We start from the raw sequence: 26,574 nt of genomic DNA, 5'->3' as shown, positions 1-26,574 counted from the left end.
TATGATTAAGCGTTTCTCACTTTTCATTTTGTCCAAACCTCGAGACATTAAAACAAGTTTTTAAATAACATCAAAATAATCAGTGACTTAACAAATTATATTTTTCTGGGTCAAGTGGTCCTTGATATTAGGAATATGGTGTTTGAATGTTTGCTCGTCTGTATGGTGTTAAATTAGGGGATCTGCCAATTATCCCTTAAAAAGGTACGTTTTTTTTTATGTCAACATAAAATAGTGTCAGTGAATCAGCTTTTCAGTGAAACCACATAGGAGTTTATGATTTCTATTTATTCCATTCTAGGTACTCAAACGCAGCAGGGACGTCCTATGCAACAGTCGTAGAGCCAATCGGCATCTTGTTCAGCCGTCCGGGTTATTTGAAGGAGCCGGTTCTGCAGCGGTCCGCTGGTAAGCACAGAGCTGAAACACACCTGAAAGAAAAATGCCCAAATATTGCAATGCACACCTTTGGATACTCTCATCAAGGATGCCAAGACTTCAGTCCCCCACGGTTTACTCACAATAAACATTTTTGTCGCAAAATTTAGTAAATACCTGCAGCAAAAGCCAAAATGATGGCCACCCAGCCGATGATGTAGGACCACGAAAAGCGCCAGTCCAAGAAGCGCTTGCCAAAGAAAGTGACAGTCACACCGGTGTAAATGGCCAAAGCCAGCAGAGCAAGAAAACCTGAGAGTGAAGGGTGAGAGGACATTATAAAAAGTAAAGCATGAATATAAGCAAACCAGACACAGGAAAGGAACTCCAACCTATATAACCCGTCATCTAAACCATTTAAAGTGAAAAAAGGTCTGACAGACGAGTCTGATGTAAGGAAAACGGCAACCTTTTTTTTTGACTGACTGTTGATTTCACTAAAATGACTCTGCAATCGTATAATCCCATTGCTTTGAAGAAGTGCATCCGGGTTATGAGTTGATTGAACCTGCTTATTGTGAGTGTTACCTGACAGGACCAGGGCGATGCCGCCTGTACGGACCCTCTTGTTCTTGGTGCCGTTGGTGAAGGCGGTCAGGCCGAGCACCACGCCGGCGAAGCAGCTCAGCACCGCCAGTAACATGAAGGCCCGCGTGGCGTCCCAGAAGGCTGGACACAAGGAGGACAGGACCGCAGTCACATCAACAGATACTTAAAATACTGCTGTTTAAGCTTGAATGCCATGACATTTTGATGTGTAATGTCAAGTTGTCATTTTGCCAGTGTGAGCTTATTTCACACTCACAATGCAGACTTTCATCTGCAGTACAGGGCCTATAGGCTACTATATGCAGTTGGATCTTTTTTAGACTATTTGAATGTGTTTCTTCATATTTATGGCGAATTCTCGTCTTCCTTCAACCGGCTCCTCTTCTCTTTTTTCTCTATTTTTCAAACACCTTTGGCACGATTGAAGTAAGTGATCTTTCCATCAGTAAAGAATGAGGTCGCCATGTCTTTAGACAACCTAATTCATGTCATAGTAAATCTACAGACATTTTAGGTCGTTTTCTGGACAGATCAGCATGATATTGATCTTTGATCAATAATTGTCTATGCTGTCAGTGCATCGGATATCATTTGCTTTCACATTTACTGTCTAATTGATCAACAGGACACTAGATTGTATCAGATAAATGTGCTGTCATGATGATTGTGATTTGTTCACATTCCGAGTAATTTCCCCAGAAACACGCAGTTGGTCCAAATGCCACTTCAGAAGTACTCACCTACAGTTATGGTGTGGGCATGACATTTGTGGTTGATGCAGAACCTCCAAAGCCCCTGATTAGCTGAGCTGCCCGAGTATCGGTACTGCATCCAGAAGTCCGTAGCCGTAGAAACAATGAGAAGCACCAGGGCAGCCACACCGCAGAGTGTGCCCCCTCCCGCTAAAGTGTACAGCATCTTATAGAAGCCAGGGGAAGCGCTGTCCTCCTAAACATGCAGCGACTGTTCAGGGAGGAGAGGACAGGGTGAGACATCGTGCATCATTTAGACCTCGTACTCGACGATTTACTCATTGATGCCCTGGAAGCCAAAAATAGCCATTACACATTATTATCAATGTTCACTCAAGTTTCCTTGCCAGTTCTACATTCCAGTGGACTATCCTCTCTCCTATCCGCCCTGATGCAAATCAAGCCCTTTAGTTGTAAGTCAGAGCAGAACTTAAGTGTCCTGGATGTGCTGCAACGTTGGTTACGGGAGGTGTCCAGGATACTTCCACTGACCTGCTGCCAACTTGCTGCATCTCCTCTACTATCTGAGCGATGTCTAAGCGTGTTTAAGTGCCCACTGTAGTTTCAGAGGAGACTGATCACACTAACAAAACAAAATGTCCAAGATGAAACCAGTTCCTACCCTTTAAAACAGTTTTAAAACAATAGCCAGAGTCACTTTTCTGGTTTAGGAATTACCAGATGGTCCTTATTAAGCATTTTTCATATTATATAAAAGCCAGAGATTTGACGTGAACATTTTCAATCATACACGCCTGCTGCACATTAGACGAGAGGATGAGTCCTTCTTTGGTGACGCTGTCAAATCAGTCACAGCCAGCGAAGCACTAGACCCAAACCGCTGTGTTACAATAAGCTTGCCTATCAGGCAGTTCAGAGCTATTGTTCAAGGCTAATGCCCCTCTATCAAACTAATCTTCCAATACTGAGCAACTGACCCGTCAGCAGTGTCGCTCTCTGTCACACAGCCAGCAAAGCAATGGTTTCATCCACTGATTCTCAACAGCCACGCAGCTCTTGAAAACCCCTAAATTCCAAAATCACATCCTAATTAGACCGATACATCTGACTCCCAAATGTGTGTGTTCATGTAGCATGACATAAACAACAACATTGCCAAACACCAGGGTCCCAAGCCCAGTCTGTTAGCTGTAAAGATCTGTTCCCTAGATAAAGGTCTCCGAACTTCATCTCTTCTTCGTGGTTCCGCTTGTTCTCCAAAGAAGCAAGTTCTTGTTTGTTGATTTGCCTTTTAGACCCTCAAAGGAAGTCGAATCTTCCTGGAAGCAGAATAAAAACAGGTTCTGTGTAAGTCCACGTTTGTTTCTCTGGTACCTCTGGGTTGGCTGGTGTCTCTCCAGGGTTGCTGGCTGTGACAGTGTGCGTATCCTTTTTAAGCCCGGTACCCCTAGCTCTCATTGTCCGTCTAACAAAAGGGAATGATCCAGCGCAGCATGTGAGTGATGCTAAATCCCTGCTTGCACTCTTCTCTGCAATTACCTCTATCACCCCCCTTTCTCTCTAACCTCTTGCACTTTTTCTATCTCTTTGTGTCCTGCATGACTTCGTTTTTATTCTTCCCATCTTCAATTTATTTCTCATGTAGCTTATCATACTTTGTTTCTGCCAAAATGCCATGAGCATGTCCCAAGCCGTACAGTTTAGCCATGCTAGTGATGGGAGTGTGCAGGACAGGCGTCAGTAGTCCGATGCATACCCAACACATAGGCAACGACCTAGAGGACAAATATGTGCGGTGCGCCCGACATATGTCAGGGAATTAAAAAAAAAAACGAATCATATTTATCATAACAGCGAGCAGTGTGATGACACTTTGTCACTTTATTCCATCAGTTAACTGACAGCTCCATTCATTCAAAAGCAACAACATGAGGTATTGGACAGCCACCATTTTATTTTTTTTTTAACAGATTGAACCCCAATGACCCCTTGGCAGTTCCATCATTACACATTTGTGTGCACAAACATTGTTTAAAACAGCACAGGTTTCAAACGACACTCAGCATGCCATTGTGAGCTACAGATAATGTGAAACATGATGCATAACACCCTCCTCTCTCTCTCTCAGGTGTCTGCATAGCTGCTCTGTAAAAGTGAAGATAAAATCAGAGCCTTATTTGTATAAGTTAAAGATGTGACTACAGTTTTCCCTTCACATTGTGCAGTCCAGCAGCATTCCTATCTTTAAAGTGCCTTATAACCATTGTCTTGACTTCAGCCTTCTAACTTCTTTGATCATTTTGTATCTTTCTTTTATTAATAATCTTTTATTTTGTGGGATAACGATTGCATACCCTCTCTCCTAAAGTCTGAGGAGCTGACCAGTGATTGAGCTCTTACTACAACTACTGTTATTTCTCCACACACACACAATCCCCTTTTACAACTGCACTAAGCTTTGCTTTTACTGTGCTCATCCTTTGGAATTACCCTGAATCCAGACCTGAATCTACACATCCAATGTGCATTTGATAGGATCCACAAAACCAGGTTTCTGAAGCTCCAGACCCGACCGTATTCCCATGTTGCAATCGATCTATTTAGCATGTTTACAACACAGCGTTGAAATGAAATCGTGGGTCTGAGACACAAATGACTCATCACTGAATTTCTATTTTCAACATTATTTGTGTAAAGCGCAGATTACTCTCACTTTTTCAATAGTAACAGACGTTAGGAGAAACACTGGGAATCTACACAGGTGTGCACATTATTATTATGGGTGTTCATTTTCTGCATTACAGTGAAAATACAAGATTTTACATATGAGAAAATATCAAAATAAAGCTGCAAATAAATAAATAAATCTCTCAATCTATCCACACCCAAAAAATCTCTACAAATGTTACAAAAAGGCACATTATGATATGCATAACCAAACGTGGCTTCTGTCCACAACATGAAGAGTCCAGCTCACTGCTTCCTGTAGAGACAGCGACTGCTTTATGTTGCACCAAGTTGGCGTTTTTTGTACCAAGTTCTGACTAAACCTGGTATACCTGACTAAAATGTATTTTGGCATTGTGAGAAAAACAATTAAACTAACTTGAAGGTGTGCTTGCAGTGAACTTACTCATGGCTTTCAGTATCAGTCATCTCTATGTTCCAACTACATCTTTGCAGGCTCCATAATCTGTATGCTTTACTTACAAAAGCCAAAATGATTAGGTATCTATCTCTCACACACACACACACACACACACACACACACACACACACACACACACACACACACACACACACACACACACACACACACACACACACACACACACACACACACACACACACACACACACACACACACACACACACACACACACACACACACACACACACACCTAAACTGAGCAGCATATAAACAGCTCGATGCTCACGGTGTGTGCACACAAACGCACACCGCAGCAGTTTAGCGATCCCATGCTGCCAAGTGTGGACACTGTGTTCTTGTGCTTCCTGCTGCTAACCAGCGGCTCTCCAGTGAACAGCTCAGGGGCCCGGTGCTCAGGGGCCCGGTGCCCAGAGGACGACAGTTCGATCTGCGGAGGAGGAGACGAAGGTCCGGTCATGGGGGTGCCACCTACACTGGATCACCTTGTCCCAGTGCTCCCCTGCCACTATCTGAGGGAGGGGCTTTGTTAGGTCACCTGGGGGGGGGGGGGGGGCAGAGAAAAACACGTCACACAGGGGTGGCCAATCCAGTCACAAGACAGTGTTGTGTTGCACTAACATGGTGGCGAGTGTATCACTCTTCCAACAGTTACTGGTCGTTGGCCTCCAGGACGTTTAACCTTTTCAAACGGGATTACACATACTGTACACGAGATGTATTTTTTCTTGTTCTCCCCATGTGGGCTTTGCTACCTTGAAGGTCACTGATGATAACTTTGTTGTCGTACGAGCCGGTGAGAAGATGATGGGCTCCGGGTGAGAAGCGCACCGAGCGGATATCGCTGCTGTGAGGGCGGTACGTCTGAACTATGCGGCCCCCTCTGATGTCGTACAGCATGCAGGTTCTGTCCTCCTGACCCGTGGCCAGCAGGCGGCCGCTGGGATCCACCGCCACTGAAGCAACTGCACTTCCTGTGTGAGACACAACGGTAACAAGCAGTACGTTTGCTGCAGCTTAACACGTAGGGAGTGTGGTACAAATCATTTGCAGCCACATAAAAGATCCGCCGTCCTTAAGAGTCGTGATGGAACTCACCTGAGCCGTGCAGCGTTGTGCCCACAACCCGGACACAGCTTGGCACCCGCAGGTCCCAGAAGCGCACCGTCTTGTCCTGGGAGCCGGAGGCAATCATCCACCCTCCCCACGTGTACAGAGTAAGAATGTGACCTGTGCAAACAAAGCGGTGACATGTTAAACACGGTGCATGCTCTAGCTTTGCCATGTTGTACTGAGGTGTTGTGTTTACAAGCCCTGTTTTTGACATTCTTTTTACAACATTCTATAATTTTTTAACGTCATGCTATACTATGTTTTTTTAGGACACGCTATACTACTACCTTTTTTTGACATAGTATACTATGACTTCATATAACATTCTATACTTTTACTTTTTATGACTTACTTTTTTGTGCTATACGATATTATGAATGTTTCAGGAAATCCTTGTGGCATTTTTATAACATACTATACCATGAATTTCAATTACATTTGTGACATTATTTAACAGAAAACAATACTGTAGTATGACTTAACGACAAACTAAAGCATGACTTTTTTATGACATGATGTCATTGACTTTTTAATGACATTTTTATGGCATACTATACATGACATTAGGACATTTTTATGACGTTGATGAAGTTCTGACTTTTTTTGGCATTGTTACGACATATGATTCTTTGATCTTTTTTAAATTATTAAAACTATACTATGACTATGCTATATATACACAAATTATATTATGATTTTTTCATGACATACTAAACAATAACTTTTTATTATTTTTCATGGCATACTATATTATGCCATTTTAAAAACATGCTATACTATGTTTTTCATGACATACTTTGTAATGATTTTATTAATGACGGTCTTTGCGTTTTTATTACATACTTACAAAACACTACATGACTTGTTATTATACAACACTTTTTATGACTTATTTTACCATAGCTTTTTAATAACATAATATACTATAGAAGATAGAATATATAGAATGTTCATGAAATTATACTATTACTTTTTATGACTATTTTTTTATAAATTACTAAACTATGACTTTTTTATGACTATACTATAACCATCTTGTGGTACTGTACCTAAGAGTCCATTTGTTTCTAACTAATGAACCATTAAGAAATAATAATCCTCAAAGATGTATTTAGGTGATCTACCATATCTGCAAACTAATTTCAAAGCCTTTGAATTTCCTCAAGGCTGTTTCTTTCACAATGGCAAAGCATGATCTGTGGTTAACATACCAGTGTGTCCACTCAGGGCGTGAAGCCCCTGTCCTCTCTGACAGTTTGTTGTGTAGATGTTGCAGTCTCCGGCCCCTGCACTGATCAAGATGGATCCTCCACTCTCAGGGCCCTCCATGAAGGCCAAGTCCCTGATGGTACCGTCATGCATGCTGAACTCCAGGTCTGGGCCTAAATCAGAGACGTACATTTAGGGTGGAAACAACACCATTGTATTAATGAAAAATGCAAGTAAGTAAGTAAGTAAGTAAGGAAGTGATAATTCAAACCAAAGTGTGGTGTGGTTGGGAAAATGGACATTGCTTATCACATACACACTAAAACACATACAATAATACCTGTGGCATTGCAGCTCTCTGCATTGAATGGCAGGACTTTGACGAATTTGTCATTGGAGCCAGTAGCCAACAGTTGTCCACAGTGGCTCCAGGCTACACAGTAGATTGAGCCCTTGTGGTGTTTGTTCCTCCTAAAGCGCACCGCTGGCTGTTTGACTGCACCAGAACCACTGGACCAGTCAAGACAATACAAGAAAGACAAGGCGTGAACTCTAAAAGGTTATATAATAATTGTGGGAAGAATTGCAACCTGGATTAAAATATTACGAGGATTGACTTTTCTTGGTGTAAAACAGCCATGTTTCTCAAAGTTTTGTTGACTTTTTATTAGATTAAAATAAATAGAATTGAAGACACAGAACAGGAATGTAGCAGTTTTTGCTTTTCGCTTTCCTTGGTCATGATAGAACATTGCTCACACAATGTACATATCCCCAGTGTACTTGTATGTACATTTACAGTAACACCCATGCTGCCACCACAAGTTACGTTGAAACACACTGTAGCTTGTTTTCTGTGTATGAACAAACTTTAGTAACATTTTCTAAGAAGCTACCACCATCTATTTTCTAGTGCATAAATAAGTTCTCATCTCGTAAGAATATCTCACGGTTTGGATTTGTAGGCTCATGTAAACGGCTCCTACCTGACGTTCAGTGTCTCTGGGTAGCCACAGACTCTCAGGGTTTTTGAGTTGGAGCCGACAGCATAGAGCGCCCCAGAGGGATGGAAGGCCACTGCACGAACAGCCTGAGTGTCCTCCAGCTGGTTCACTTTAACAAACTGGGCTTTGGATTTCTCCAGCTGTGCAAGTTTAGAACAATAATCTTTTGAACTAGGATCTACCTGTACATCAGCATTGAGATATTTTATAGCATTTTTTTATGGTTCGGATACACAGGCGGTTACAAAGAACAATGGACCTGGTAAACAAAAAAAAGAAAATATGAAAGAAAATATATAAAATAATACTTAAGCAGTTTGCTGTACCTCTTGTGAGTTACGTGTCGCAGAGCAGCCAGAAGCATCTTGGACTGTGGGACAAGATCCTCTTATCCTGTCAACACCGATAATAAAAATGGCCACACACACACACACACACACACACACGCACACGCACACGCACACACACTAGAAAGGTAAATTCATTCCATACCAGTACAACTCATTTGCTTAAGAGTTTGAAGAGTCAGTACTAGTCAACATCAAATGCATCGAATGACATGAAATCCTATCACAACTATAGCCAAACACATGAGTTGAGGTAATGACTTGACCACATGCTCGGCCGGCTCTTACCTCTGACCGGCAGGAACTGGGGACTCGCTGAGGGAAGGCAAGCCGTGGCTCCCGGTGCTTACCGGGGTGCTGCTGACCCCTCCCCCTGGCTCTTCCCTTGGCGGCCCAGTGTCTGGGGTGTGGGAGGTGTTGGTGGTTGTGGGACTGGATGTGCTGGTGCTCCCTGTCAGTCCGTTCCACTGTGTCATCACCTCATCTCCTCTGTGGTCTATGCCCACATTCATCTCCTCCAACTTCTGAATGGATCTGGACAAAAACAAGATCTCTTTGTCTCAATAAAGGTAGCACTGAGGTTGTGCTCTCTTCATTTAATCCTTGATGTTCAATATTTGAATAGGACTAGCTCACCTACTGAGGAAGGTCTCGGTGAGGTTGTTTTGGGCTCCGTCCTGCGGCTTCACCCCTCCCTCCAGCAGCATCTGCTGGTAAAGCTGTCTCTGCTGCTGCTTCTGCTCCAGATGCTGCTGCACACGGAGACGCTGCCGGTAATACTCCTGGATGTGCTCCGTGGAGTCAGGACGCTGGACAAACACACATGCACACGGCGAGTCAAAAATAGACAGCTTGTTTTTTGCAGAAGATATAGAAAACTGTCGCAATTTTTTGACAGGATTTGTTTTACCTGAACAAGCCCCGTAACCTGAATGGCAGAATACGTATTATTGCATACAAGTATTCTCTGCTTGAACACTTGGCAGTGCTCATTGCCACTACATACACACATGCAATAGCACACACACACTAGATTATAATAGACAAACTCTCTCCCAAGAGCCACTACTGATAACTCTTCAACTCCCAAGGTCTCATCCATCATAAACCCCATATACAGTTTTCAAGGACCTCATCTGATCCAGCAGATCTACAGTACATTCCCCTTCACCACACACACACACACACACACACACACACACACACACACACACACACACACACACACACACACACACACACACACACACACACACACACACACACACACACACACACACACACACACACACACACACACACACAACAATCTAATCTCAAGCTACTTTGCTCCTGTGGATGAGATCTGGGGTGCATAAAGATGAACGATGATGGAAGCAGCAGGCCACGTTGGGTGTGACCGCACATCACGCCAGATTATCTGCCTCCAGTGTCCGTGACCTCTTCTCTGGGACAGGGGGCTGGAGGGCGATAGTGCCCCTTGCGCAGGTGTGGTAGAGACTTGGGGATGGATTTATGAGGCAGTGGAGATGAGGTTCAGGGGGGAATCTATTCTAAATCTCTTTAATCTGGAGTAATAACTGTGGAGGGAAGACAGACTGAAAATCTAACTTTGACTCAAGTGACCAGACTTGTTTTTACAGTCTTCACACAAGTCATGAAACCAATTTAACCTGAGCTACCACGGTGAGAGACACCCCCCCCCCCCTTGTCCTGTTTATTCTGTATTGTTATGTTTGGTTATGTTAAGGCTAGACACTGCTTAGAGTCTGCAGTTCTTATTACCTCATGTGTTTCTGTGCTGCAGGGTGGCCCACCATCTTTTCCAGGGGTCAGAGGTGTGCGTGTGGGGTTGGGTCCATCCGGCCTTTGGGAGTTCTTCCTATAGTCAGGGGAATATACGACGTACATGTCAATTGACAACAATTTTGTTTATATTTAAATTAATTTGAGGTGAAGTAGGAAGTAAAACAATACAATATAAGCCGAAAACACTTCATGTATAATAAACTTGAGTATTATACCGTGTATGTAGCAAAAGGAAAGGAATAGACCTAATGTGGGCTACTCATTTTGCTACAATGTACGGTTACTTATTAGCAAACATGAGAAATGTGTTTATATTTGTTTTAACTTAAAGAATACGTTTGTTCTTTTGCATATCTGATTCATTGTAATCATGTCTTAAATGCATAACTTACTGCAAAGACTATTTCTGCTGTTGAGGATGACAAACTGCTGCACTTCATCACTGATCGTAGAGATCTCCCTTTGTACCAGTTGTTCACATTAATAGTATCCAGCAGGTGGAGTCAGAGAACCTTGCAAAATCCAACAGTCTGGTAACTTCTCAGTTTACAGTATTCCTTTCAATTGATGCCTCAGAACGCCGTCTACACCTTTTCATTAGTGGTGCGACGTGTTATTTGCGGTAATCTTGCCTGACTTCCTAAGTGTTTTCTAATCCTAACCCTTGAGGCTGTAGAAATGACCCAATGAGCTCCGAGAACCTACTAAAACGTTCAGTAATCAGAAAAAAAAAAAACTGCTCTTCAGTCCACTTCACTGTAAAATATCAGCGTTTCCATAAGGAAAAGCATCTTAACCTTAATTTAGTCTATGGCTCAGTACTATATTTTTCAATAAAAAGTTATAAGGTGAAGGCTTTAGATCCTATTGCATCCATCAGCACTCAGATGCAGTGTAATATGCGTTGTGCAGCACAATAGGTAGTATGTCTCTGTTAAAGCAGTGATAATGGGATTGATTCAGCTACAGAGTGTCATACAACAAGACCTACCATGGGTTTAATACCTAATGTTGCACGTTACACATGCTTGGTAAACTACTACCACGTAAAAGTCATGAGTCTCAGCTTAGGCTCTTACTTTTCTGGCGAATCGTCCTGCTGATGCACATTGTTCTCCACTAGGCTCCGGCTGAGGGCGGACTTCATGTCCGCCTCCATGCCTCTCTTGTCCTGGGCTGCCAGACCGTGGGACAGGCCGTCCAAAGCCGGGTTGAGGGATCTTGACATGTAGGTGTCCGCTGAATGAGGCCTCTGGTGGAAGGGTGAGGTAGGGCAGGGGGACAGGCGGTTGATCAACGGAGTGAGGAGGTCGGCGTGGCAGGCCTTGCTGGGCTTCACCAGGCGGTCCACGTGGATGTTTAGGGTCTTTTGCTGGAAGGCGCAGGAGAAGGCACCCGGAGAGACATTCTGCAGCCAGGAGAGCAGCGACAAGTCCAGTTCATCACAGCCGTTCCCACACAGCAAGTCCACACCGAGCAACACCTCACCCTCTGTGATCTCCTCACCAGTTGCTTTGCTCTGGAAAACACAGAAACAGTTTCGACCATCAACCGTGACTGGAAGTTTCTGTTCAACTATGATGGTTTTGAAATAAAAGTCGGACCTACCATGTTTTAATACATCAAATAGGACACCGTGCATTAAAATGGACTTCAACAGATTTGTGTAACCCTTCTATTTAGGGTGTCATGTTACCTGGCAGAATTCGACACAGCACTCATAAAGAATCCCCTTGATGAGCAGCTGGAACAGGCGGTTTCCACTGGCCCTGAAGCCCGCCTCGCTCAGCTTCCTGTCCGCAGGGATGAACTCGGCCACCATAGCGCAGGCTTCTTCAAAGCAGTGGACACGTGCCGTGCTCGGGTTCCAGTCTTTGAACTCTGCGTGGGAGGTGAGGCGCGGCAGGGTGAGGAGGAGACACAGCTTGCTGTAGTCGTCCTTGGTCGGACAGAAGTCCTCCAGACTGTGGAGGCACCTGACCGCCGCCTGCATGGTGAGCTCCAGCTATAGTTGACGGAAGATTCGGAGAGGAGAAGTGAGGATGTGGCTGTTGTTGAGATGCTCTCTCTGAATCTGAGGTCTGTTTTTCTGTAGAACCACACTGGTAGGTGTGTATACGTTTTAGAAGAAGCTTCATATTCACACATCGATGCATGATATCGATTAAATCACAGGCTTCTACTATTTTTCAAATTGTCACAACTCATACTAATTTCCTCATTACATATTTACGTACATTATGAGGGTCTTCAGCAGCAGACATAGCATTATTTACACACAGAGCTTCCAGAAACTTCTGCCTCAGAATGATGTAGCGAAACCTGGAAACACAAATCTCAGTATTATCAAATACTGACACAAACTGATTAACCCTCCTGTGACATTTCCTGGGTGGGAATATTTTGATAAACTTATTTAATTAGGTAGGACAACTGGGTTTAAAAATATTCTTTTTTTGTGTATCAGTATTTAGTAAGAAAGAAGTCAGTAATATGACATGAGTATACTAGAATATGTCTTTTCTATGACATACTATGACATTTCTCATGGTATACTATAATACAACTTTGTTTTTTTTTGACACACAGTACTGGGAATTGGCCCAAGGCTACCCAGTCTCCAGCTTTACTGGTTAGTCCAACTCAGTCAATTAGTGAAGAGAAACCAATCAATACTGTACTTATTATTATACTTGAAATACCTACAATCAAGCAATACAACTGTACTGAAAATAAGAGCTGTTCTAGCTGCAGGCATCCATCAACTCGAACACATAGAGCTGTGTTTCAGTCAGGCCTCATGTTCTCCTCTTAATGCCTCAACAATAAATCAAAACCACTGCATGCACATTTTTAAGACTAATGCCGTCTTTATGTCTCTCACCTTTTCTTGTCAAACTTGTCCATTCCTTCGAGAGGTTGAATGAACTGCATCACCTCCTCCCATTGGCCGTCCAGAATGAGTTGTCTGTTGAAAGCAGCAAATGGACTATTTAAGAGGCCACCGATAAGCAAGCCCTCATTTCAATCTGACATAAGACAACCACTGGCAAACGGTGGGAAAATGCCTGAGACGTGTACAAACCCAGATCCCAACAAACAAGCACAACATGCTACAAATTTCTGTAAAGCTGAAAGTCAACTCTTCCCTTTCAGGACACTATGGTCTTCTTCTATGTGCCACAAGTCACTGCTGCACAGTCATACCTGAGGAAGAGCATGTCATCGGAGTAGAGTCCATTGATGACGCCGCTCTCCTTCTCTAGGGCCAGCATGCTGATGTGCAGCTTCCTGGAGTTCAGGAAGTCCAGCATCACCTTGATCACCTCTGCCTCCTTGACGCCGATCGTCTCCTCTGCCGTCATGATTAAAGCTCTGCGGTGGCAGCTTACAGCTGGCTGGAAGACAGACAGAGGGAAGACAAGATGGACATGTTGTTGACAAAGAAGAAAGATGCACATGCGTATGGTTTGTAACCTGAATTTAAAAGTTTCCTTCTAAAATGACTGTACATATCCATATCATTTTCATAGTGCAGGAATCTCAAATCATTGATAACATGCAATGGGTTGTTGCCTAATCCAAAGTTAAACATTTAATGAAATGTTCCGCTGACAAGTTGTGTAAAAGGAAATAAACATGCTTGTTATTGGATTTAAGAAACGTGGTAAGGTATTTGTTGACCACACAATAGTTCATTTTCTGACATGCACTGTGTGTGAAACAAGATGAGAGAGTTTGAGATCAGTGCTATGGATGTAAACAATGGCAAATGCTCATGCACACTTCTATTGATGCCCACAGGTCTGTTTACGGACTAGCATCTACAGGGACCTCTAGTGTGTCCGGCTGCTCAGTAAAAACACTGACCTAATGTCGCAAATGTCATTTCATATCAACACTTCAACAGGAGCTTCTCCTGTAAATAAGTTAAAGTGAGTTTATGGTGCTCTTCTCTGGCATCTGTTCACCTCCAGTGGCACAGCATGTCCAAACTGTAGCATCTGTGTAATATTTATCAGTGTGTTGAAAGTGATTGCATATGGTAGCATCCACAATAATAATCCTTACTATAAACATTTAACCTTATTGCACAAAAGGGTGGATAGCCTATCTTATGATCCTGGTAAGAACTGTGTCAGAATGCACTTCTGAGTGGTCGGGTTTGTAAATGGTTAATCACAGCAACATCACATCGGCAGCTGTACCAGGACATAAAGATCTCTCCATTATGCATGAACCACCGCGCGCCCTTAAGATGCAGTGAGAGCAGGGATGCCTCCGGGTGTCTGAGCTGGGTGACACGGCCCTGTTCCTCCCCAGCACACAGGAACAACATCCAGGTCTGGTCCGGCGGGATGTGACAGAAAGGTCTGCGGCCCAAAACCTGACAGCCTCAGCACTTTACCTGAGCGCGAGACACACCTCGTTTACTCGAGCATTGGAGCACGCGGCGCACACTCTCACACACACGGCCAGTGAAGCGGACCAGCACGCCGGACAAATAAAAGCGAACAATGTTAATTAATTCCCCCTCTTAATGTGCAGGATATCGCGCATGGCTATACAACGGGGCGGTGCAAGCTAACACGCCGCCCCGTGAATCAGTGCCAAACTCCTCACCTGTCAGTCTGCGCCAACAACACGCCGCATTAAAGTCGCTGCGGTCTTTTTTTTTGTTGCAGTTTCCAAAAATGCGAGGATGGCTACGAAGAAACGGAGAGGAAACGGGTGTTGGTGTGTCGATATCCCAGTCAGCGTCTCCAGAAAGGTCCCTTCTGCCCTCTTTCTTGTACACAGCTCGCGGTTGCCACGCGGACGCAGCCGCAAACCACCCATCAACTGTTGTGATGACGGCCGACAGTGTGGGGGTCACACCTTCAACACAGAGCCATAGAAAACACTTTCTGCTGGTTGAGTGTGGAAATAATAAGGTGGTTAATGCTATAGCAAAATTATAGCTGTGGTTCAAAACGTAACTTAATATTTTAAAAAAATGAACAAAAACGAAATAATAAATAATGTGCTCTCTTTTCTCTTTTATTTATTTAACTATAGCTACATCACTAAGTGGATTTGGTAAATACCATCAAGCTATATAGCATTAAGCATAAACGTCATAAGCGCATAGTCTATAATTGATGTCTCAATGGACTGTAAACTATGAATCACTCTAACATGTCTGGATTAATAGCATCAAATGTCATAAATCAATCAGTAAAATCCATTTTGTGTCAAATGCAATTATGCTGAATGCATGTATTCCTCGTGATCAACCAGCCCTTTACCATTGTATGTTTTTTAAAACTTATTTTAGATCTTGTTCTTGTATTCATCAATTGGCTTGCCAATTGTTTTTAATGCTGTGGGGTAACAATTTATTGTCCTCAATGTGGACAGTTAAATTCCTAACTAACCAACTATAAATGCTACTAGTGCAGCAATGGCTTATTAATCTGTTGGGGTTGCGCCCCCTGGTTTTGCATGTACCATAATTCCTCCAAGTTCCAATCAAGTACAGTTCACATCATACTTTACATGGAGGCCTCATTATTTGCACAGACCCCCAGAAGTCAAACAGCACTCCTGTGCTAGAAAGCAGGTTTTCTTCGTGTCAGTATTGAAAAAGAGCCAACATGCAAAACCAAGCCACACAATTAAGTAATAATGCAGGAGTTGATGTTGTATGCTTGTAGTAACAGCTCCTAAACAGTTCTACAATAATAACATTTAGCACAAACAATTGATATACAGTGAACCTGGGGCTTTTGGGGGCTTTTATGTCCACATTAGGTAACTTCATCTCCGCTGAGGTGTCCTCCAAGGCCCACTCTTTTCTCAAGATGTAGTCATTTTTTCAATTTGCATGTGGGTGATACATCATAATTATTTATTGTAAGCTTGTAAACAATATTATTACCCTGATTATTCTTAGAAATTGATTCTCAAAATGAAGTGTTTGCTGTCTCACAATTCTCTCCAGCTCAAGGAGTATAAGACTGAGCTTAAAGACATGTGATACTGCTGCCTCTCACAAAAGCTATGATATATTGTTTCTCCAAAATGTATAAAACTGTAAAAAAAATAAGATGAATATTTCCAAGTGGTCTTTACACCTCCTTAATCTCTATCAATCGATCCAAAATGAAACCATATACAAATATTATCAGCCCCTCTGATTTTTCTTTCACTTTGCCTGTTGTGATTCTCCTTTACAATAGACTTTTTGTTTTTGAAAAAAATATAACATAAATGCTGAGGCCATGCTTAGTTTTATTAAATGCCAAAAAAAAAAAAAAAAAAAAAAATGACATGTTTCAGCAATATGTTGAATGACAAACAAAACAAAGTCATCTTAGTGAATATGAGCTCACATGAACACACTGTACAATATTATTACAGTTAAAATAACCTTTTACCTTGGCCTTAAACAGACATAAGCAGGTGGACAGAGCTTCTGTGGACAAATCATTCCAATAAGCAAGAGAGAAACACTCCGTCACACTAGATTACATTTACAAAAACATGAACATGCTCTCTTTTGGTCATAAATATCCCCCAGTTGAAAACAATGCACCATGTTAGCAGATTTATTTTTGTTGGAAATCGTACCTGCAAATGGTGTTGATTTGACATTCGGTGGCAAAAGGAACATGATACTGACACCAATGAAACTCTGTGGTGAGTTTCTACCCGTATGCAGCAACAAGGATCTTCCTTATTCTGGCATTATGTTGTGAAAGTCATTCTCGTAATAATAGAAACAAAAAAATAAATCTAACAACTGGCCTGTTTAGGATATGTTGCATCTATAGGCAACAGACAGACATGCTGCTAACGCTCTGCACTTAATGCTTAGTTTGGGTCAACGCAGATTTGTTATGCAAGAGCAAGAGCTGCACAGATGTGTTGAAAATGACACCATGGAAACAGTGTGGCCTTCACTGAATCAGAACACTTGCTGTGATTTATGACTGTTTTTTTTTAAATAACAGAGCAATTGGTTTTTAACTGATCAATCTAAACTTTGGTTTACTTTTATTACATTTGGTGTTTGGTGGATGCTTTTAAGTGCATACTTTAAGGTAAGTAAACCAGTAAGAATCTGAAGAATTTAATACTGCCAAGAAAGTACTAGTACAAAAATGTAATGTTAAAATCCTGATATTCATATAAAAAGAATACTTCTTATGTGTCTATGTCTTGGAATTGAGTCATATTACTGATACCTGATACCATTACTGATTATATTAACTATCTGTGAAGACAATGCATGGTGCAGGCATTGTTTAACAATTCAAATAAAAAAGTACTTTTATTTGTTCACAAATTAGCTGTGAGCCAGCAGCAGCGTGATCTATAACACTGGTTCTCAACCTTTTTGGCTGAAGCGATGCCTCCTTGTAAACCCCCAAGTGAAAACAAACCAGATGGTTAACTTATAAGGATGATTTTTATTTTCACTGGTCGTCAATTTTACGTCTTGAGGTTGCAACTACTTCTGTGTTTCATGAGGAAAGGGGCTTTTAACAAAACAATCACAAACATGACAGCATATTTGTATATTAGAAATATATTTGTCACACATCATACATTATAGATTAAATCGTCTGCAGGTGTCCCGACCCACAGGCTGAGAACCAGTGATCTACAGTAACGTCCTGCATTCTTTAAAATGACTTCCTCAAAAAGGCTTCTGAAAAAGCTGAAACCGCTTGGCTTTGTTAAGCTGAGCACACATGTACTGCGTGGCTAGTGCTAGCTGTATACAATATGTTTTTTGGCCCTTTGTAGTTTTACATACATTAATATACAAACTGTTTTACCCACAGAGACGAAGAAAAAAAAAAAGTGTTCTCCAATTACAAAAAAAAAAAAGCCTCTGTATATGCTGTTTTACAATCACCCCATTGCACTCACACGCTAAAACAAAACATGCATAAGGCCACACATCAACAGCATAATGCTAACAAAGATCAACCTGTACATGAATTAAAAACATTCAGTGTTTCAGTAAAATGTCCGAGCATTCACACTGTCTCTTTTTAGACGTTTGGCACACATGAGACAATAAACAAACACTCATACATGCCTTCATTATTTGACTCAAACATGACAATCTCTAAAAACACAGAAGTGGGAGGCATTTACGTCATTCTTCATCAGTGGCATACATTCCAGGAGTTCATAATCATTGAGTCCTATTGTCTCCAGTCCACATTAAGGAGGAAAAACCAGGGACAGGAATGCATTTAGAGGAAAAAGCAAACAAACAAACATGACTAGTCAAAGATGCATTCATCTAACTGGCATTGCAGGTGCTTGAATCTTCATGGATATGTACAGTGAAGTGCAAATTGAAATGGGTATGTTCCATTTGAGGGGTGGGAATGTTGATGTTTGGGGTGTTAAGTTCCATTAGGACTGGGCAGGCACTACTTTTTTAGGGGTGGCCGGCTTCTTGGTTTGCCAGAGATGGCTGTGGATCGTCACCGCGTCGACGCTGGCCGACATGGTCTTGGCTGGTATCTGACTGAACTGCTTCTTGTCCGAGTTGTACTTGTAGAGGCCGTCGATCATCTTGCGCGTGATGCTCTTGGGGCCGATGCCCGTCAGCTTGTTGATCTCCTCCATCTCGGGGCAGTAAGTGTAGAGAGAGCGGAACTGGCAGCCGGAGTCGCGGAACAAAACCAAGAAGTTGTTGGCCTCTGATTTTTCCATTTCCTGTTAATGTCAGGGGAGGAAGGCTCATTAGATACAGTATGAAGGTCATGCATGCTAAAGGAAGGCAAAGGTTTTGGTTTCTTTGGACTCTCACTAGCATAAATTTAGCTATTTAAAAAGTGTGTCTGCCCTTTGATTCAGACTGACTTTAATGCAGAAATGTTGTTTCTGCCCTTCCCTTCTGCAATTACAATACATGACAATCCATAATGTTAAAGGTATGTGGCGTTCATAATAAATACAGCCACCGGGACACCCCGACCCCTGCAAGTGCATAGAGCGATATATTAAAAGCCCCCTGCCGTTACCTCCAGGATCTTGTTCTTTGGCCCCTCATTAACCTTGCCTGCGAGGCAGCAGTGGGCCAGAGCGTTTTGGATGATGTGCTTGTTGGATTTGGCACTGGGCTCCTTGTATAGCTTTGGTCCTGAACGGGAACAGAGGAGAGAACATCAGGATGGGACTGTTGCCACGGCAACTACTCCTCCTGTTATGTCAAAGAAAAGACGTCCCTCCCTATTTTTACTCTTTTGTTTGATAAATCATGTATGAAGATTGCTGCTGGTAACATATCAACGTGTTAGTGGATGCACTGAGAAGAGAATTTGAGCTATGAATGCAGCAGTTAGATAAAAAAAAAAAAAAAAAGCTCAGACAGCTGATATGTTTGATTTACATTTCACATCAACAAAAATATTCATGCACTTTTTGTATTAATATTAGCTGCACTAGATACAAAGATTACACAAGATTCAGAAATTCATAACTATGTTTAGGACGTCATTCCATAACATTAGTTCATTGCACCATTTATGCCTTCAAATATTTATTATATTATTAATATTATAAATATTATTATATTTATTCCCCAAACTATTGATGCTGAACTTAAACTGTAGTTTAAGTTCAGCATCTAGTTTTAACATTTGCACTAACAACCAATGCTAAAGAAGATATGTCTGAAGTTGTCCTACCAGTGTACTCCGTGTTAGATATAACAGAGGAGGTTGTGGAGCCATTTTCCCAATCCTTCTCTCCATTCCTGCTGCTAGATAGACTCGGGGACAGAAATCCATCTGCAGAATCTGGTCTAGAACCCCGCCCACAAACACACACACACACACAGTGTTAGGTTACTTTTCTGCATGGCTGCTGCTGCTGAACACTCAGCAAAGTATACTGCAGACAGGGCAGGAAACTACTGTACAATTACACAAGCCAACTAGATATTAGGCTGGTGGCTGGTGTCCTTTCCCCGCCCCGTCTACATCACGTATAGATGCATTCTTTATTGTAGAGGAAACTGCGTGTACTATACCAGCACAGAGTTTGAGTTTGGGCTTGGTTTTGGTGTCTGTTGTACAGTAACTAGTAAAGAAGCAAAGCTTGCAAGCGCAGGCAGTGAGTGCAGTGATATGAAGCAGTCTGGTGCATTCAAGGTCAACAAAATAGGTCAATTAATTATAGTGCAGCACTAGGCATTTACTTGCTCTTTTTTTCTGAACTGCAGCTGCATTATGTGTCCCCTATATATACGTGAACAAGTGATTTCCAAGTGAATACAGCTTATTCCACTGGGGTCATAATGCATGAAGTCAAACTGCCCACATTAACAAGTCATTTTAGCTTTGATTTCTCAAAAGGCCTGATCATCTTCCAATGGGATATAAAAGTTTAAATCTTCACATTTTTCAATCCTACTAGCAGATTTTAAGACACAATATAGGCTTAAATGACTTGATAAAATGGAGTCTTATTAATAATGACTCGTAATGACTCTGAGCAAAACTAAACAATTCACTTTGATGTTTTATCAGGTGTGAAGAAGGCACAGCGGGAAGGCAAGTGGAAAAGAACAAGTGATTGTTTAGTGGTGGAGACAAGCGCTTTGAAGTTAATCATAAGGAAATATGTTACTATTCCTTTAAGTTTATGATCAATCCCTAAAAATCTCAGCGTGGAGACAAGCTTTCAGTGCAGGACTGGGCTCAGGGCAGCGTGAAGAGACTTAAGGTTTAACTGCCGAGCAGAAACTAACCTTCTCCTTCTCAGTTTAGGAGATCTCAGAAAGAAGAAGAGACCACCAGAGGCTAAACTAGCACTTCTGATGTTTGTGAAACAGCAGGAAAGAAAGTATCGAAAGAAGGAAGGTAGAAGAATACAGGAGACATGTTAGACCTAAGAACTGGAGTTAGTCTGGAGAACTTGGCTTAAAAAAACAAAACAAGAAAATATTACCATGCACATGAAGAGAAATTAAAGAATTATGTTTCAAATTCACACCAAAGTAAACATTTCTAAGAATTTTTCAGGTCTCAAATCAAATATTAAAAGTATAATATGCCATAAAATGTCATAAAATTTAGTTAGAAAGTCATAGAAAATAATAGTTTAGTATGCCTAAAGAATCGCTCTATATATTATGCATGGATTTGATGCTCATTTACAGTGGTTTAGTAACTGTAATCCTTAACACAAGTGAACCAGGTTAAAATTATGAATTATTACCAATATTACTATTATTGCAAGGTACCATGTCTGTGTTTTATGTATTTTGTTTGTTTTAGGATTCCAAGGTTTTCAGATTTTGTGACTACTATCTTTGATTATACATCACACAACTGGCATGAATGCACATTTTCACACTTAGCATGTTTAACACATTCCACTTCTATATTCCTGAGTGAATCAGAGTTATGCATCCAAAAGTATGACATCTTGTGTAATCTTAAATTAAAATCAAAAGGCTACATCAAAACACCACCCTTTTTATAAAACGCCACATGTTACACCAGCAGCTATAGAAAACATCTCACCTCGGTGATCTCTTCTCAGACTGAACACTGTCGCTGTCTCCCAGGTTGAGGGAAGCAAGGGACAAGCTGGAGACTGAAAAGACACGTTGGCGTGAACCTGGATGTGACACAGCACGACACCATGAATAACAACAACAACAACACCACCAGACGGTCCACTGTGTTTCGTGCCAACCCCGTCACAGAGCAATGCAGCCTCATGAATATGAGTTATGAATAAAATTAACTCTAACATCCAGTTATACACACAACATTCACACGGACACACCCTATTATACATGCATACATATGCATTAACACACTATAAAATGCCTAATATAATTGACCTATAAAAACACACGCTAGCATTACATTGCTCCTTCAGTACATCATCATATTCAAGCTCAAATTTTAAGTTCTGCTGTATTATTTTGGGCTTGGTAGACATTAGATGTTATACAAAACATTGCCAATAATAATAGAAATATCATAATTAACCCAGTTAAAAGCTTAACTTGATTTAACCAATTTTTGTATTTAAAACAAAAATAATGTAAAGAATGTATTATGTAAGAGTTATGTAATAAATGTGATTAAGACATTCTCAAGTGGCACAAAGCAAAGCGGCAGCAGCACACCCATTGGACAGATGGGGTGACGACGACCTCACTGAGTGGGGGTCTTCTCCAGGGTTACCTGTAGCAGCTCTGACAGGGGTTTTGGGGGAGTCCATGGTGTCGCGATGGATGGACTTGGGACGCCCCCGCCTCTGCTTGGTCCCGACTGGTCGCGGTTTGATGACGGTATCCATGTCCGCCATCAGTTTCAGCTGCTTCCTCCTGAGGTATTCCTGCTTGATGAACTCCCTCCTGGCCTTGTCTTCCTCCTTCCTGACGCGCTCCTCCTCTGCTTTCATTCTGAACAGCCAGTCGGCAGTCAGTGCAGACAAATACTCTTAGAGTTTTTTATTCAATAATGGTGATTAAGCGTTGGAAAAATAAATAAATCAAGTTCTAAATTGTAAGTTTAAATCTTCATTTAAAAACCAACCAACACGAAAACATTCAGCACTGCGGTCAGACTTTCTGGACAGTAGTGGAGTGATCTAATATACATGTTTCAAGATTCAAAACAACAAAGAAGTAAGAAAATAGAAAAGATGGAAAAGACTCAAAATCATGCTTATACCTAATATACATGTGTGTTCTGAAAATGTGAATGGACTTATTTCCTGATGTGTGAACATACCGAGCTTCCTCCTTCTTCTGCTCCAACTCGGCCTCCTGCTGCATCTTCCTCTGCTGGCTCTCCTTCTCCCTCCTCATCCTTTTCTCTAACAGTGCAGCCCTCTTCTGAGCCATGTTCTCCTCTGGCTTTCCATCCGCCTGAGTCATTAAGGAAACAAAGTCAGTCACTTTGAACTGTTTGAGGTACAGTGTGTTCTTTGCAGGGTGAAAATCCGGAAACCTTTAGTTAATATTATACATTACTGTGTTTTGTAATTGCTTCTCATTAAGCAAAGCTGACCTGATATCGTTGTGACACAGATTATTGTGTGATATTATCTAAATCATTTCACAGTTATTGTGAAAGGTCATCTCTCCTTAGTGTAATTATATGAGACAGTAAACGGGCTGGCAGAGGAACCACAGTAGAGGTATTCATTTTTATCCACATTCTTCATATTATGGGACAGTTTTGATTCCAACACAGGCACACAAAGCTGCTAATTTCAGTACAAATCGGTTTCATCTTAAAGATTTCTTTGATGTGAACATCCTTTGCTCATCCCTCAGCATCCACTATCACATCCACCATCTATTCAACCCTTCTCCAGCCCCACATTTCCACAGCTGTGCGTGAATTATTCACAACAGCCCCAGTTTTATGACCTACATCGAAGCCCAGACTGCAGCTAGCAAGCTATCTTACAAACCCATACATGGGAAGATGGCGCTTTTCTCGGCTGACTTGTTTCCTGAACCTTTCATCATCTCGTGTTAGCAACGAAACATGGCTGCCTCTGGTTCAAATGCAACTGCCTCTTTTTCCCAGAAAAGCGACACTAACATTTTAAGGCGTGCAGTGGCATTGCATGGTTGCAAGCTGGTTGTTGTTGATGTTATGGTTTTTATAATCTATATTGGTCGTTCTTTGTTCTTAGTGCAGAGTCCAAAGAAAACGTCCCGTTGGGGACATATAAAGTACATATCATCTTCTCTAAAGAAGCATTGACTGGTACATTTCCCTTCAACTCTCTTGAATGTGCAAATAGAGAAAGTGCTTCAAAACATAGACATTGGTGACAGTTCTTTGAATTACCGGCCTACCTTGAAGAAGAAACCACGAGACATCTTATGCTTGTGATCCGGGCCTTCCACATCCTCCTGCTGCATGTCCAAACCATCATCCAGTGTCAGATCCTCAAGTGGCTTCACCACTGACAGAGGAACCTCAATCAAGCTACTCTTGACTTGGCCTGAGGCTTCTGGTCTGGGAGGAATCTCTGTAGGTGTCACCGTGAAGGTCTCTACCACAGCGTGGGCCAGAACCTCAGGAAATGATGACTCTATAAGTTTCAGATCTGCAACTGACTTCTGAACTGAATCTGGTTCTGTGTTTTCTAGGTTGGAGGAGCTGGGCGGTAGGTTGGCTACACATATACTGGCATTCTCACTCTCTGGGGAAAGGAGAGACTCTGTGTCCTTGTTTTTATCTCCATCTGAGGCTACTGTCTCTGGATTGGCGGTTACTGGTTTCTCCCCCATGTAAACAAAAGAACTAGCCAAGGGATGGCAGGGAGAAAATCGCCGTAGCCTGGGGATGCTGTCGACAGATTGTGGGGCAGTTAGGACCCGATTGTACGGGGCCAGCTTTAGCTCGTTGGGTCGAACGGTGCGAGGATTACGTGAGTGGAAGGAGGCAGATTTGCGCTTGATGCTGGTTGGAGAGCGGTGGGTGGAACGAGGGGAGTCGGCAGGAGAAGATGGTCCTGAGGATCTAGTAACAGCTCGACTCTGTTTTTGTGGTGATGGGATTACCCACGCCTGCTGATGTTGTTGCTCCCTCATGGCCATGATCACTTCCTGCTGCTGAGCCAGTCGCTGCATCTCAGTCTGAAGGAAGGCTAGTGAATGGTTGAGTTTCTCAATAGAATGCGTGTACTCAGTGAGATCTACCTCTGTTAGCTGAGCATGGCTTTGACCCCCTTCCTCTCCTGCACCAGGGGACTTTGTCCAACAGGAGGCTGTGCTACTTTGCTCTGCCCCATCAGGTGTGTCTGCCTTGCTCCTCCCGAAGCTGAAGGTGGGACTTGTTTTCCCTCCTTCCTCTCCACTGGCAGCCCCGTCTCCTTTCCTCTTTACCACATTGAGGAACACAGAGTGACCCATCTTTTGCCGATGCCTTGTAAAAGCAGCCTCCACTTTCTTCTTCTGTGCTTCGATGGCTTTACGTTTCTCCTCCAGCCTCATCCTCAGCTCAACCATCTCCGTAGCCATGACCTGAGCAGGGTCATTGGCTGGAAGTTGCACGGGTGTGGGCGATGCTTGAGCAGTGAGGGGAGGTGTGGTCTGTTGATGGATGGGGCTGTGCTCAGGGGTCGGGGCCCAGGAGACAGATAACGGGAGGCCTAACTCAGAGCCCTCAGGAGTGGTCTTGAGGGAGCTGCTGCTGCACCTACCCGAGTCTGGCAGTGATGGAGTATGCTTCTTCTTCTTCTGGTCAGCAAAGCTTGTCATCTTAAATCCGGAGGGGGATTTGCTCTGACTGCTTGGGCAGGGGCTTGGCGTGTCTATATCCAGGTCCATGTTCACAGAGCAGTCCTTCAGAGAGGAATCCTCATCCAGCATGTCTTCTGTTCGGATATGGATGCCAGTGTCCACCTCTGCGGTGTCTGTGGTGCTCAGAGGCCCTTTGGAGTCCGACTCTGACACTGGCTCCAACACACCAACACCAGCCCTGTGCTCCTGAGTGTGCAGAAAGAAACTGTTGTTGATCCCCTCCGCTGGGGGCCTATTTGGGCTTTGGATAATCTGAAGGGCTTCCTCAATGGAGGGAGTTGTTGCCTTGACACTTCCATGTCCGTTGGGGTAGTCTCCTCTGCAAGGCTCCTCATCCGCCAGGCTGTCTGGGCAGCCCTCCTCCTCAATGCCGACATTCTGACCGTTCACTGGCTGGAAGGACAGGTTACGCTTCATTCCATGGGGCAAGTGGTGGACCTTGAAACCAGAACCATCGTCACTGCTGACGGACCGGACCATGCCACGCGTAGAGGACAGCGCGGCGGAACCAGAGTCCTCTTTGTCAAAGGGGATTTCAAAAGACACTCCATAAGGCCCAGACCTTAACAGAAAAATAAAAAAGTAATTAAATCTTCAGATACTTTTTTGTATTTCTATTTGTAAAAGGAAAGACTCTGGTTTGGCAACATCACAATACGCTTTTCATAATACCCATGGGGATAATAATTTCTCTTGGGGATTGGATCATTTAAAGGAGCAGCACATAAACAGGACAGTAATGTTACTGACCTCTTTTCTTTGGGCCAGGTGCTGAGGTTGCCATCGACAAAGGACATTGAGGTTGACCTCTTAATCTCTCCTGGATGACACAAATTAGCAAAGTAAGAATCAAAACTGAGTATTCATATTCTAATATTCATACCTACTCATACAATTTGGTATAAAAAGAACCCCTAAAAAT

The 26,574-nt window shown here is 42.6% G+C and overlaps 3 protein-coding genes across 3 annotated transcripts in view; all 3 read right to left on the bottom strand.

The window, feature by feature from the left end:
• Nucleotides 1-360: 360 nt before the first annotated feature.
• On the bottom strand, nt 361-1,905 carry lim2.2 (lens intrinsic membrane protein 2.2). Its single transcript, XM_076087658.1, has 4 exons — nt 1,728-1,905; nt 967-1,107; nt 556-690; nt 361-431 (listed from the first exon to the last, which is right to left on the bottom strand). Exons 1-4 carry the CDS (start codon nt 1,903-1,905, stop codon nt 361-363), a joined length of 525 nt encoding a protein of 174 aa, XP_075943773.1.
• Nucleotides 1,906-5,264: 3,359 nt separating this feature from the next.
• On the bottom strand, nt 5,265-13,972 carry LOC142946409 (WD repeat-containing protein 47-like). The gene is made up of 14 exons (XM_076087606.1): nt 13,559-13,972; nt 13,236-13,319; nt 12,589-12,673; nt 12,048-12,356; nt 11,431-11,870; nt 10,328-10,424; nt 9,179-9,351; nt 8,831-9,076; nt 8,178-8,366; nt 7,532-7,701; nt 7,194-7,364; nt 5,968-6,099; nt 5,625-5,843; nt 5,265-5,407 (listed from the first exon to the last, which is right to left on the bottom strand). Exons 1-14 carry the CDS (start codon nt 13,810-13,812, stop codon nt 5,265-5,267), a joined length of 2,712 nt encoding a protein of 903 aa, XP_075943721.1. The 5' UTR covers nt 13,813-13,972.
• A 1,243-nt stretch (nt 13,973-15,215) lies between these two features.
• camsap2a (calmodulin regulated spectrin-associated protein family, member 2a) overlaps nt 15,216-26,574 on the bottom strand; it is a 40,752-nt gene continuing 29,393 nt past the window's right edge. Inside the window, exons 11-18 of the mRNA XM_076088144.1 lie at nt 26,403-26,472; nt 24,201-26,214; nt 23,119-23,255; nt 22,567-22,787; nt 21,892-21,988; nt 20,050-20,165; nt 19,384-19,502; nt 15,216-19,075 (exon numbers count right to left, since the gene is read on the bottom strand). Coding sequence (XP_075944259.1) covers nt 18,770-19,075; nt 19,384-19,502; nt 20,050-20,165; nt 21,892-21,988; nt 22,567-22,787; nt 23,119-23,255; nt 24,201-26,214; nt 26,403-26,472 — 3,080 coding nt within the window. The 3' untranslated portion in view covers nt 15,216-18,769. The remainder of the gene's footprint in view (nt 19,076-19,383; nt 19,503-20,049; nt 20,166-21,891; nt 21,989-22,566; nt 22,788-23,118; nt 23,256-24,200; nt 26,215-26,402; nt 26,473-26,574) is intronic.

This window comes from Anarhichas minor, unplaced genomic scaffold (genome assembly GCF_050575085.1).
Source record: "Anarhichas minor isolate MPS153535 unplaced genomic scaffold, ASM5057508v1 ptg000010l, whole genome shotgun sequence".
Taxonomy (NCBI): domain Eukaryota; kingdom Metazoa; phylum Chordata; class Actinopteri; order Perciformes; family Anarhichadidae; genus Anarhichas; species Anarhichas minor.
Note: the sequence above shows the minus strand (reverse complement) of the source record. Positions and strands in the feature narration are given on the sequence as shown.